Source organism: Limulus polyphemus, unplaced genomic scaffold, assembly GCF_000517525.1.
Source record: "Limulus polyphemus unplaced genomic scaffold, Limulus_polyphemus-2.1.2 Scaffold1592, whole genome shotgun sequence".
Lineage (NCBI taxonomy): Eukaryota > Metazoa > Arthropoda > Merostomata > Xiphosura > Limulidae > Limulus > Limulus polyphemus.
The window spans coordinates 166,130-179,665 of record NW_013667202.1 but is presented as its reverse complement, the minus strand read 5'-3'; the positions used below and the strand labels follow the sequence as shown (position 1 = coordinate 179,665).

Sequence of the window (13,536 nt, the reverse complement as noted above, 5' to 3'; positions counted from 1 at the left end):
CGAGTACGAGCGCCCTAACCACCTGACCATGCCAGGTTTCTATAATGTTGATGACTCCCCCATAATATTATTAGAGCTCTCGTGCTACTAATGAAACATGAAGGCTGTTCATTGAAGATATTCAACTTTACGCTTCTGAAATAAAGTGCAAAACTAAAGATCCATTTTCAAAATGTCCTGTTCCTTACTTGTTTTACTAAGACTGTTATATGAAAATAAATTCGCTATAACTGGAAATTATTCTGTTAAAAAGTTTGAAGCATAATGTTTGTTTTTATTAAGGACAAAGCTTCACAATAACCTATTTGCGCTGTGCCCACCGAAAGTATCGAAATTCCGTTTTTAGTGTTAAAAGTCCTCAGACTTACTGATGGGTCACCAAGGGTGGGGACTTGAAGAATAATGATAGAAATGATTTAAATACTATCTTTCCTGCACATGCCTGTAAAAGATCAGATTTGTATCTCACAAAGCTGATTATTAATATACTTGTAAAGTTGTTCATAAGACAAGAAGAGTTTAGAGTATTGGTACTCGAGAACTGATCATTTGTAACGACAGAAGTTTTGTTCCTAGTAAATTAACTCGACATATATCCTCAGATGTGCGGCTTTAATCAGAATGTCACATGCATTTAAGCTACAGAATACATCATATCAAATATGTTTAGCTAACTTTTTATCAAACTATAGAACATCTGAAATGTCTCTCTCAAAAAAAAGAAAGAAAAAGAATTCGATTCGTGTGATTAATAATACTGCATACATAGCTTCGTGAACCGTCCATTAGTGTTCGACACCGAACTCTGCATTAATAGGAGTTCGAACTATATGATCTGAATATCCTCTGAAGAACTTAATCTTAACGCACTATTTTTGTTTCCTTCTGTAAGGTGACATTTCAGTCGTATTTGAAGTAGTAGAAGAGACGTGACAACACAGACTTCGTTCTGCTACCCTTTGGTTCTGTTCCTGATGGTGGTAGGAGTTTCACGCATTCCTTATTCTGGGGTCCATAACCGGTACAGATGACATCAGGAAGGTGACACACAGCAATTCTCAAGAGTTCCTGAAGAAACTTAACAGCTTCTTCTCCACATTGGTCTTCAACTGTTTTACCGACACACTCCAGGTACCGTTGGTATGTACTATAATTTAAATTTATTAATATTTTTACATTATCTACAGTACAGATATATTCCGAAGTTAAGCTATAGTAATAACAAAACAAATATTTCCTATTTCTTGATCTTAACAAGCAAGGAACATTTTCATACCGTCTACCGGCCCGGCATGGCCAGGTGGTTAGGGTACTCGACTCACAATCTGCAGGTCACGGGTTCGAATCCCCGTCACACCGGTGTACAGACTAGGACGCTAGTCCTACTCCCGGATGCGAAACTACTATACCTTCTATTCATGAGTTTAGAAATATTGTATGGGTTTCTTCCATTTTAGCAAACATATTGCAGCAAAACTAGAAATTTTGGGTTTCATCTACTTTTATCGAAAGTATACCCCCCAGTAGCACAGTGGCATGTCTTCGGACTTACAACGCTAAAAACTGGTCCTTTTTGTAGCTTTGTGCTTAATTACAAACAGACAGTATCGAAAGTATTTCTAAAATCTTTTTTTTTTAATTACGGAATTAAATACTTCGTTAATAAGACCAGTTTGCGACGAATCGATCTAGTTTGAATTATACTTAATAGTTTGTTTCATTACCCGTAAGCCTATAAATTAAAGTTAATTTTGCTATCAAGATATTTTAGCTTCTACATTGATTCCAATTAGCCTTTTTTTTTATTAGTCCCAAGGCCTCTTACAGCCGTAAGGGCACCTTAGATACTGATGCATCAATGGTGATTTTCGAGCAGATTTTACTTGGTGGCGCCACCTCTTTTTTAAGTAGCCGTCCATAATTTAGCAGTGAAAGATTAGAGGGAAGGCAGCTAGCCAAAACAACCCACCGCCAGCACGTGGGCTACTTTAATCGAATAGTGGGACTTGACCATTATTCTTATAATGCACCCATAGCCCCAAAGTGCAGAGCGCGATTTGTTTTTCAGTGGTAACGGGACGTGAAGCATAGAACCTCCGATCTCAAGTCCGGAAGGTTGAAACAATATATAGGTTAACTTTAACTTCTTTAGAAAAATACATTACATATTACTGTGCTTACTTACAAGTACAAGAAAATATTAGCACTAACAGTTGTTTTTATTATAGATATTATTTTTCGCGTTCTTGTGGTAAACAGTAAACTCACCAGCAAGTTGTCGGAACACGTTTGTCAAAGGTAGCTACCCCGATCGTATCTAATCCAACCTGTAAGTCATTTAAACAGAGACTGAGATTTTTCGTAGCTTCATTGAGACAAGACGATTTCTCAAGATATCCTGAAAAAAAAAAAACAACTTTCGTAACAGAATACATTTGTTCTAGAAATAATTAAAAGTTAAACTGAACTACTCAAATAAACAAGATAGTTTCCATCTTGATAACTGACTTCATACAATGGTATCTAGCAGTAATTTATTAGAAACTGTAAATATGCCTACGTATTAAGAAAGGCAGAAAAAACCAAAACGCTTACTTCTTCTGATATCGGTTCCGTTAGAACAGTATTCTTTGACCAGTAGATCCGTTCCTTCACCAACAAAATCCAGTAGATCTCTTTGGACAGATGTCATGCAGAGTTGTGTATAATTCTTAAGGCACTGCTGGGTCTCCTGAATGAATCTAAACAGAGCAAAAAATAGTATACTTCAATATCAAGTATTAAAAACATTTGTTTTTTAACTTCGAATTCTTCTTTTTTCATGTTACAACATACTCCGAACTCTGAGTGCCAAATGTGTAGGTAAATATAATAATAGTCCTTATGACGAAACGTCTATGATATACAGAACCTTCGAGGTTGATAAGTATTTGTGGATGATAATTTACAACGATAGGAATAAAGACCTGGTACAAAAGCAATTTCATTGGTTTTCTCAATTTTCTATTTTTTACACGAGGACAATTTCATACCTTAAGTTGATAACTTTTATTTTGTATCCATGAATGGAACAATATATTTTCTTAAACACTTTTTGTAGAATGAATCATTCGTAACTGTTGAATTAGTTAATGAGGAGTGTTCGTAATAACACAGTTTCTGACTTTTCAATAGAGTACGAGCAACAAACGTATACCAATACTTGTTACAAACAGAAGTTAAATGCAGATGTTTTTTCTCACATTCCTCTTTGTTCATTGCGGTTCCAAGTAAAAGGTGTGTAAAAAATACCATTTCAGATCTTGTTTTTGGTATCCCACAAGCCATTGCCCTGTAAGCTTTTTGTTCAATACCAGGATTCATCATTTGAGCTGGATGCTGAGAAACAAAAGATTATTCTTTTTTTTTTTAATTGGTGTGGCAGCAGAGGGTTGCGCCCTCTCTTCGGCTAGGACACTATTGATAGTTGGATATATGGATGGGCAGGTTGAAAAAGTATTCAACCGGTGTAGGAGGGATGAGACTGGAGAGTGAAAACTGTAATTATTTAAGATGTACAGATGTGAGGTAGCAGAAATGACACCAGTGCAGCAGTAAAATTAGGATCATCCACTGGAAGAGACATCCGATAAATGTTAAGAAGTTGTTCAGCAGATGGAATAAGCTTTCAGGGTGGATTTACAAACAAACCCAGTAAGTCTGCAATGATATTATTGTAATGAAACTTAGGTGTTTTTATTTTTTGACGAAGTTTGTGGAGGTGTGAAATTATTGGAAAGATAATACATACATATAGTTATTTGGTGGGATTGGGAAGACGAATTCATAAAGCTAATCTGACAATCATAATATGTAGCAGAAGCTGATACCCATGCAGTATTACCACAGGTCAGATGTACTTAAACAAATGACTTATAGGTATAGAATAGAGTAAAAGAAGAAACAAAAATATCTATAGTTAACTTATTTTATAACTATTTTTAGGCCTATTGGTATTCCAATATTTCGGGGTTTAAACCGTAACGTTTAATGTACACTAATACTATTAAGGATTTGAGTAACTACATACAAATTCTTTAGTTTGACATCATGGCCTATGGACAGTAAGGAAATGACAACGAAGGGGGGGGGGAGAAAAGACATGACTTTTTCCATAGATCCGTGAGCTTCATCATACCAGTTCATTAAAATGCAAACGTCGTGTTCCAAATCCAGTTGCGCACAGTAGCTTTAAGAACGTTATTTGTTAGAAACTTTTGTTCACGTAAATAATTGTTGAAATAAAGAAGACATAGAACACAAGGTCACGAGTATCCATCCGAATGTCTCACTTGTAGTCGTTACACTACGAGAAATACGGAACTAGTACTACCATGTTGCAGGATAACATTTAATACCGTCAAAAATATTAATAAGGTCTCTTCTCATCGGTTGTAATTTACTGAAATAAAGTATTTAAAGAGCAAAAACTTCGTTTCGTTTTCAAAAACCTTCGTAATTTAATAGTTTAATTCTAAGTATTGAAAAAATTAAACAAGTCAGAAAGTCAAATTGTTTATAATGAACAATCTAGTTACAACAAAACAATATAAAATGAACTATCTGTCAGTGTAACTGATAAATATTTGTCTTAAGTGATACCGTTTCTTAAATTTGACACACACACATCTCCCAGTGCAACTTTGATAGCTTTAAGTTGAAAAAAGGAAGTTACAATTACGTATAGAATCGAAAGTTATTATATAATGAATTATTAAATTATTTTAGACTAGACGAAAGGTAAGTAAGGTACTCAAAATTATGTTTTGCATAGTTTCACTCGATTAAGTATTCTTTTTGCTCCATGTTAAGAACTAATTTTATTAAACTATAACCCACAAGGATCTCATGAAATTGATCATACTAATTTCCTCAATTTGTATGGAATGAGATGCAGTTTTAATTACTAGTACCTACTATAAAGTTCGTGCTGTTGGCTCAAACATCATAACTGTTTAGACTACGAGATCTGATTACCAACATTTGTTATAGATTTAGGTAATCTTTATCCCTAGTCAAAATATATTACAGTCTTACTTTTGATCAGAATGTTTAAATTTATTCTTAGTGTTAAAAGTACAAGATTTCAAATGAGGACCAAATTTATGTGCAAATAAATGTGTGAAAACTAGATTTTTATGTAGATATTTGATCTGTCACATGTTACCGCCCAGAAGAATTATACCCCCTTGAATCTTCTAGAGTTTTATTATTAATATTTTAGTTTGGAAAATCCCATTCCTAGTTTCATAAATTACCCTATTACTTACGAACATTGTCTGTTAAGTTCGTTTTCGGTCTCAGCAAATCCTTCCTTCTGGCTGAAGAACAAGGTAGCAACACAGATGTCCAGTTCATTCAAGTGACAACTCAGCGCGTGGAGACGGTACGGTGCTACTTTCAAATAATTCAATAGTAAGTTCAATAACATACTTTGTAAGTACCTTTATTTTCTATGATTTTTTTTAAAGTGAACTAGCTTATTGATTCGTCACTTTTTTATGAATAATGAGCAGGTTGATTTAAGAAAATAGTAATTAATAGGCATTAAAATAGATAGATAATATGTGTTAAAATCCCCAACCTTATTTTGTCATATAAATAAAACTGATAACAAATTACACTCCACCAACTTAATACAGTTTACATAGTAACAGGTGTTTTCAAGCACTTGCAGATTTTAATAGCCTCTCAAACACTATTTTGTGTTTGAAGTTAAGCGCAAAGCTACACAATAGGTTATGTGTGCTGAGGTCATCACGGGTATCAAAACCTGGTTTTAGCGTTATAAGCCTTCAAACTTAGCGATGTGCCACTGAGGGTCTCAACCACTATTATGTCTGCTGTATCCCGGCCGGCCTCTCGAGGCCTAGTTTGTTTGTTTGTTTTGAATTTCGCGCAAAGCTACACGAGGGCTATCTGCGCTAGCCGTCCCTAATTTAGCAGTGTAAGACTAGAGGGAAGGCAGCTACTCATAACCACCCACCGCCAACTCTTGGGCTACTTATTTACCAACAAATAGTGGGATTGACCGTCACATTATAACGCCCCACGGCTGAAAGGGCGAGTATGTTTGGTGTGACTGGGATTCAAACCCGCGACCCGCAGATTGAGAGTCTAGTACCCTAACCACCTGGCCATGCCGGGCCACGAGGCCTAGTATTAGCGTGGTTAACATATTATTGCACACTCTTAATTATTATTACAGAATTAAAAAAAAAATTCAATTTTATAGACAAGTAGGGATCGATATATAAAGGACCCCAGCTAGCTATAGTAATATAGAACGTTTTAATGCTACAAAATGTATCGAAACAAGAAAGTCAAAACTACAAAACTGAGTTACTAAAAATTAAAAAAAAAAAAATCCCTACTTTGGCATATCACTGCAATTATGTTAGTCTGGGCCAAGCCGCCTTGGAATTGCAACGGGCATGAAGGTTTCACAATAACTTTAGTTAAATCCCTCAACCAATTACATTTGTAGTACATTCCATTTATTTGGAATATTAAAAGCAACACAGCATCGCATTTCCGTATTTGCAATAGATTTTCTTTGTAGCGAAATTACCATATATTTACACAAGTACTCTAATAAAGTGCACATTACAGAATTAGCTCAAGTTACATTACAATATCTATATATCATTTTTCATACGTAATGTCACAAACTAAGATATCTAATTAGTTGGCAAATGTGTTTACACATTTGGAAGTTTGTGAAGCAGCACAGTATACAACTTGGGTGTTGTACAAACATTTTAATACTCCATGTAATTTGAAATTACTGATATTTACATAAAATTAACTTGGTTTTTTTCACTTTTTCACCTGCAACTTTTTACAATGCTGTTTAGTAAGGTGATGCATTCGTATTAAACACTTTTTGAACTGTAAAAACATAGTTACCCTTTGGTGTATAGTCAAACACGTGTCCATCTAAACCTAAGAAAACTATACTCAAAACTACTTTTTTTTCAAAGCTAATTGTAGTTGCTTGAGGTAGTTCTGCTCCCCCAGTGGCACAGCGGCATGTCTGCGGACTTATAACGATGGAAACCGGGTTTCGATATCTGTGGTGTGAAGAGCACAGATAGCCTATCGTGTAGCTTTGTGCTAAACTACAAACAAACGTCACTGAGGTAGTTCTTCATTTGTAGACATCAGGAGTCTCTCAAAACTACTTTCTGTTGCCTGACATACTTTAATTATATTTGCTGACGTCTTTACTAGACCACTTTTGTTTTTCTTTGTTGCAAAAGTGATCTATGAAAGCATCCAAACAATAAATACATTCATTTTTTATGCCCTTTTGACTACACAACCAGCTATTTATCCTACTACTGCCTCTTTTTAAAGAACGATGTGCGCAGTTTGGCGTATCTTGATAAACATGGTAGGGTTCTGCCATAAGGGGCGGGGAGTGTTAACCTCTTCCACATATTTTATAGCAGATTGTGTAGGTAGCTGACACATCCAAGAGGTAACAATTTTGTTTTTGCCTAATTCTGTGTTGTTGGTGCATACAGCTTTATTGTTAGTTATGATTACAAGCTAGCAAGAGAGAAACCAGTCCTCCCCCCCCTCCTTTCTTGTAACTTGTAATAACTGTAATTATTCCAATGTCATCAGTAATAACCAACGAGAGATCATTCCGTATTACACTCCCGGCATGAAATATTTCACATTCAAATTAGCACGCTTGGCAGGCGACCAGAGAGTTGAAGGAATATTATTTGGGAGGTAGATTTAAAAAAAGAACCAAACACGACGGTAAAAAAAAAAATCATATAAATCGGTTTACTTCTATGAGTTTGACTTTATCAAATACGTGTTCTGGTATTTCTATGTATTAACACTTCTGCAGGTTGTTAAACTTCTGTTTTCTAGGGCCTAATGGCAGTATTTCATTATAATACAAGTATCCCCAAATACTACTTAGTATTATACTTTTCGAACTAACTAAGAGTTTCACGATTATCATAAAATAAATGTTTTTACTATATGATTGAATATTCCCGACAATTACATAATTTGAATCTTAAAAAAGTTTAAAAATCTACTCGACTTTTTTTTAGAAATGTCCTTAAAAGTTTAATTTTGTGATGTCATACTTAAAAATAGTTTTAAGCTTCCAGTGACAGGAAAAAAAAACACCCAGAAATAAAGATCTGAAGGAATTTTGTACATTTACCTTGCTTGGTCCCAACATACAACATGCTTTGAGAGGTGCGGTTTTTCCCTGACTCCTTTTATTTAGATTCTTCACTGTAAGATTTGTTCGGAAAAGTTCATTATACTCAAGTTGCAGATTACTGAATGACATCCAGTTAGCTTCTTTGGAAACATTTCCTCTAGATGAGTAAGCATTCTGGGTCTTGAAAATCATTTTATCATCTTCTCCGGTAAAATTGCGTTTAGATATCTTAACTTAAATGCGGCGCCACCATCAAAAATCATTTCTATTAGTTAGGGGCTTTAGTGACATACATTTTGATTGCTTTGTCATCCCTGAAGTTTCTCATAAAGATTTTCTTTTTATTATAGTGTATTTTATTATACATTCGGTCTGAAGCATGACGAATGCGTTTACTGTATTATAAAAAAAATAATTTACTCATCATCCCTTTGCATGCAATTACGTCATCACTCGAACTGTCTCGAAGTTATAATGGGCCGTCTGCTGAGCAATTAATGATTATTTCTGGATCCACCCCTGAATCCAGGTGTTCCTGTATTGGATCAGATACTTCAAGGTCGTACCTACGTATCAGACATGTCTAACACATCTGTATAACCACTAGGGAGTGCCATGTAGTATTTTTTAAAAATACATGTAAAAATTGATGTTTCATCTCGGACAGTGAAGTTTCCAGTGAAGTTGATAAACCATTTAAAAATTTCTAAAGGGGTATCAGAAAAGTTGCAGTTCAGCACATCAAATTAAATTAATATATAGTAATTTTTTTAAGAGCCTGCACAATTACCTTTAATGAACTAGCAGTTCGTTTCAAATTCCCGTTCTTTTGTGGTGCAAACAATCTGTTTTGTCAACGGTTTTGTCCATTTTTTCTTTTTACTGTTGCAAAAGTATCATTCACATGGTAACAGTGATCTAAAAGTACACATCTTTATCGTTGCTCTGTACACTAGTTGTACTTGAGGTAATCGGATCTGGAGCAACATTGTCTTAAGTCATAATTATATTATACCTTTTGTAAGTGTTCAAAGTCATAATGATACTATACCTTTTGTAAATGTTCAAGAAATGAAAATATTTTATTTTGACCTGTTTTTCTTCAAAATGGAAACTTTTATTGGATACTATTTGTCTCTCCAAATAATAACAATATTTTTTATTCAGTTCATGGAAACCTGTATGGAACTTGAAAATGCGTGAATATGGATTTAGTTGACAACTATCATATCATAAAAAAAACTAAAAGAAACTCCAAGCTTAAAAACAAAAGTTATGAGTGCAAAAAGGAAAAAAACAAAAACAAAAAACACGAAAAACTTGAACCTAGCAGTGAAATGACACAAGACCGGCTCTTGGCCTATCGTTACAATTCCATGCAACATACATTAGCATTTTTACATGAGATACAGGGCACATCTTGAAAACTCTACACTACGTCTTAACAACTGCAAATACGAGAAGGGATCAACAATATGGCGACTTTGTAACTTATAGTGACTTCACGTGAAAGGGTCAATGTTTAATTCATTTCATTACTGAGATCAATGACTTTGACCTGACCCAAGCAAGAGACTGGTTTGAACGAAACAAAGGAGAGTGACGAACACGTAAGGCTGCAGACTTTTTATCGCATTCTGCTTTAGTTAATCTATTATAATGTCTGTAAGAATATAAATCTGAAATTAAAAGTGAATTCCACTCAATTCTATGTAACTACATAAATTGTTTCATTTTGTTTCGAACTTCAGGGGTATCTATTATTAACCTGTTTCAGCGATTTTAGTTTTTAAAAAAATCATGATTTGAGCTATGAAGTAGGTCCATTACTTTTTTTGTTAGGACTAGCTGTTTTATTCAATTGTGATTTAAATACAATTGTTAAAATAACGATTTTATGTTAGTTAGGCTTAAATAACAGGATAACGTAATACTGTTAAGTTTATCAATGCAAATTAAAATAGTTAATGCCATGGTATTGAGGAATGGATACATCAAACACAACGTAAATTTAATCTTATTTAGCTCAAAAAAGATAATATTTTAGTGAAAGTTTTGCTTCAAAAACCTTGTCAGATGAAACTATGCCAAAACAAGTTATTATCTTGTAGTCGCAATATAACTTAGATTTTGACAGTTGATAAATGTTTTAATAAATTGTGTTATTTTTATTTGAACAGTATATAGCATTATGTACTACGATAGTTATTTTATTTTACCAAAACTGCCTTGAATTATTATTCATAAAATCGACATACGTTTATAAAAATAGATTAATATTTAGGTACATTTGTTCTCTCTACTCTTCCAGCGTTTATCTATATCATTATACTATATATCTTTCGTATTTTGATTATACTTTCAAGTTTTATGTACAGCCTAATAAGTATAAAGAGAAAAGTTGACTTTCATATCAACAACTACAAAAATTACAAAGAATGGTTATGGTTAGAACTTACCAGCTATCAATATTATTTCCAAGATGTACAGACTAATGGTCATGACAAACTATTTGTAAAGTGTCAAAAATCACTCTGACATCGAAGTAGTTTTGTAGATGCTGGTAACACTAGACTAACTTCTATAAGTATAACTAAGCGCTATTTATGTCTCGACAACAAAACTGGTTTCTTCACTTACAGCGTCACTCACGATACGACTAGGCTCATTTTAAATAAGTTTAATATTATGTCTGAGTAAAATTCGCTTCTAGAAAAGTCTGTTATTTGCAGACAATAGACATATTTTTCACCTTATCTTCCCGAATAACATTATTAATGCAAGGTCTTGATGGCACTTAATTGACATGGGGAAACTTTAGTTTTTTCTCCGTAATTACTACTAGAAGCTTGTTGTATCAATGCCAAAGCTTCAAGGACCACTTCTTTTAGTCAACAACTGTGTATGAAAATGTTTTCTTGAAATTAATTATTCAAATTTTTCTTGTTATAGTAAGTATAGGATTTTATAAAATAGCATGTTTAAAATAAATTATGGATGTTAATATCGCCATGTTTTGAGGTTAAAACTGTAAACCGTTAGTTCTGAGAACTAGTGTTTCTCTTAACTGAGATGCAAAATACAGGCCGTAAAAATTGCAATGCAACATACATCTGGATGGGTGTTGACTATTTGAAGCGCGATTTTTTAAAGTCAGTTATTTATAGTAACGTATCTTTTATATTACTAATCGTGAAATTGATTTTAATTACATAATAGTTTAAAACTAATTATATAAGAGTCGTTTTTCTCAAGTGTTTTCTAAATTATACTGAATTTATATTTTTATGGATCACCTCAAACAATTAATAATAACAATAATATTAACTTCCCATAAGAGCAAATTTTCTATCTAGAGCGAAAGTAAAAATCAACCTGTAGTATTATAGCAACCCTGCTCAGATGGTTAATCCTGTGGCCTGGTTGTTTAGTAGCTTTACCTGGGTGGCCGCTATTAAAATAATATTTGGAATCTCTCGTGTTGTGATGATATCTTCTTAAAAAGGAAACACTTATAACAAATCGAAATATAACAGCTACTTTGAGAAATAATTCACTACCTCAAAGAGGCCTGGCATGGTCTAGTGGTTAGGGCGCTGACATCGACGGATCACAAGTTCAAGTCCTTTTACCTAAGATATTAGCTTCTTTTTTTTCAGCCGTAGGAATGTTATAATGCGATAGTCAATCTCACTTTTCGTTGGTAAAAGAACAGTCCAAGAGCTGGCGAGGGATGATGTTGACTAGCTTCCTTCCCTCTAGTTTATGGCTTCTAAATTAGGGACAGCTAACGCAAATAGCCCTCGAATAGCTTTGCGCGAAATTAAAACAAACTGCCTTTATCACTTCTGCTGCTCGGACTTAGTACACTTCACAAACATTTCCTAATACTAACCTTTCACAGATACGAACTTTAAATTGTCCTTTTACTCTTTCACTGTTTTTCCTTCATACATGCTGTTGTTACTCTCGGTTTCGCTCATCTTTTCCAATAACATCACTTTCTTCTTTCTATTTCTGTAGCACTTCTACTGATAGAATTGTTTACTATATTTCAAAGTATTCCTTATTATCACACCTCACGATAACTTCACTTTGAAACCTTCCCACGTTAAAGAAAATTAAGCCATGATCTAAAAAACAAGGTTAAGTAAAGGTTCATAAGTATTAGTCAGCCACGAAGTACATAGCTTGTTAGGGTTAATTGTCAGTACTTATCCAATTACTATCCTTCTTTATTGAAGGATGACAGTATTGTACTGTTTTTGTTAAATCAATCAACGTACATTGATCGGTTGTCACAGTCGGGAAAGTACATTTAATGCTGAAACACATTAATGAGTTGGAAAACAACATCTGTACTTTAGGTCATACAGCAAAAGATAGATTAACGAAGTATTGAGGTTGTGTTATGAGGAAATAACTTGAATAATAAATACAGAAGTGGTGTTTAGTCAAGACTCAAGTGGATGGCAGACTAAATACTGGAAGGTTGAGATTGTTATATGATTCTACTGGGATAAGTACCACCCAATAATCGCCATGAGCTTTGTCCATATCCATGAGAGAACCAGCCTAAACTGGTGGAATTAAAACTAGATAGTTTGTAATAACCAGATAAAAATATAGTTTAGAAAGGCCATGATATATATGGTGTCACAACACCAAGATAGAAGCCATTAGCAGCAATTAGTTAGGAATTAGCTTAACACTCGTTCTAGAACTTGCCGCTCTTTTAACCGCCAAAATGAAACGAGGTTAAGTCCTTCCTTAATCTAACTATAGTTTAAATCTTGAAGGGTAAATAACAAAGTATAAGAAACTAGGTACTTCAAGTAACAAGCTGATTAAATATATATTTGAAAGCAGCGATAATGGACTAATTAGAAAGAAACTTTCTAACTTGCAAATAATACACTGATCAGAAAATATTTAACGAGATCGAACAGTGATTTTTGTAATTATTATTATTTTTTCGATGTTAATGAATTCTGTTTTTAACTCCTTGGTTCTCATATGAATTTCTTCGAGTTGGCGAGCTGTTTGAATTTGTCATCGGCTGTGTATTTCTTGTATTTTACACAAATACTATTTGTTACAGGTTGTCAACTAAGCGGGACAGTTTGAGCAACAACATGTTGCACTTTCAGCTACATCTCGTCAACTCTGACTTCTCTATGTCACTAAACTTCTGTCACATCATTGACTAACCCAACTGCTTGAACGTCCAGATTTCACTGGTTCGCTGTTTAATTAATTGCTATTGAAGGAATCTGCCGTCGACTGAATTTTTCTTGTTT

The 13,536-nt window shown here is 34.0% G+C and overlaps 1 protein-coding gene across 3 annotated transcripts; it reads right to left on the bottom strand.

The window, feature by feature from the left end:
• Positions 1-593: 593 nt before the first annotated feature.
• LOC106464231 lies at positions 594-10,875 on the bottom strand. Of its 3 annotated transcripts, none has more exons than XM_013924360.2 (5): positions 10,696-10,875; positions 5,310-5,436; positions 2,596-2,741; positions 2,269-2,398; positions 594-1,147 (listed from the first exon to the last, which is right to left on the bottom strand). In XM_013924360.2, the coding sequence occupies exons 1-5, from the start codon at positions 10,736-10,738 to the stop codon at positions 901-903; spliced, it is 693 nt and encodes a 230-aa protein (XP_013779814.2). In that variant the 5' UTR covers positions 10,739-10,875; the 3' UTR covers positions 594-900. The 3 variants fall into 3 exon arrangements, with proteins under 3 accessions (XP_013779814.2, XP_022247643.1, XP_022247644.1); XM_022391935.1 differs by having other exon boundaries at positions 5,310-5,433; positions 10,696-10,873; XM_022391936.1 differs by lacking the exon at positions 10,696-10,875 and adding an exon at positions 8,234-8,393 and having other exon boundaries at positions 5,310-5,433.
• Between the last annotated feature and the right edge of the window lie 2,661 nt (positions 10,876-13,536).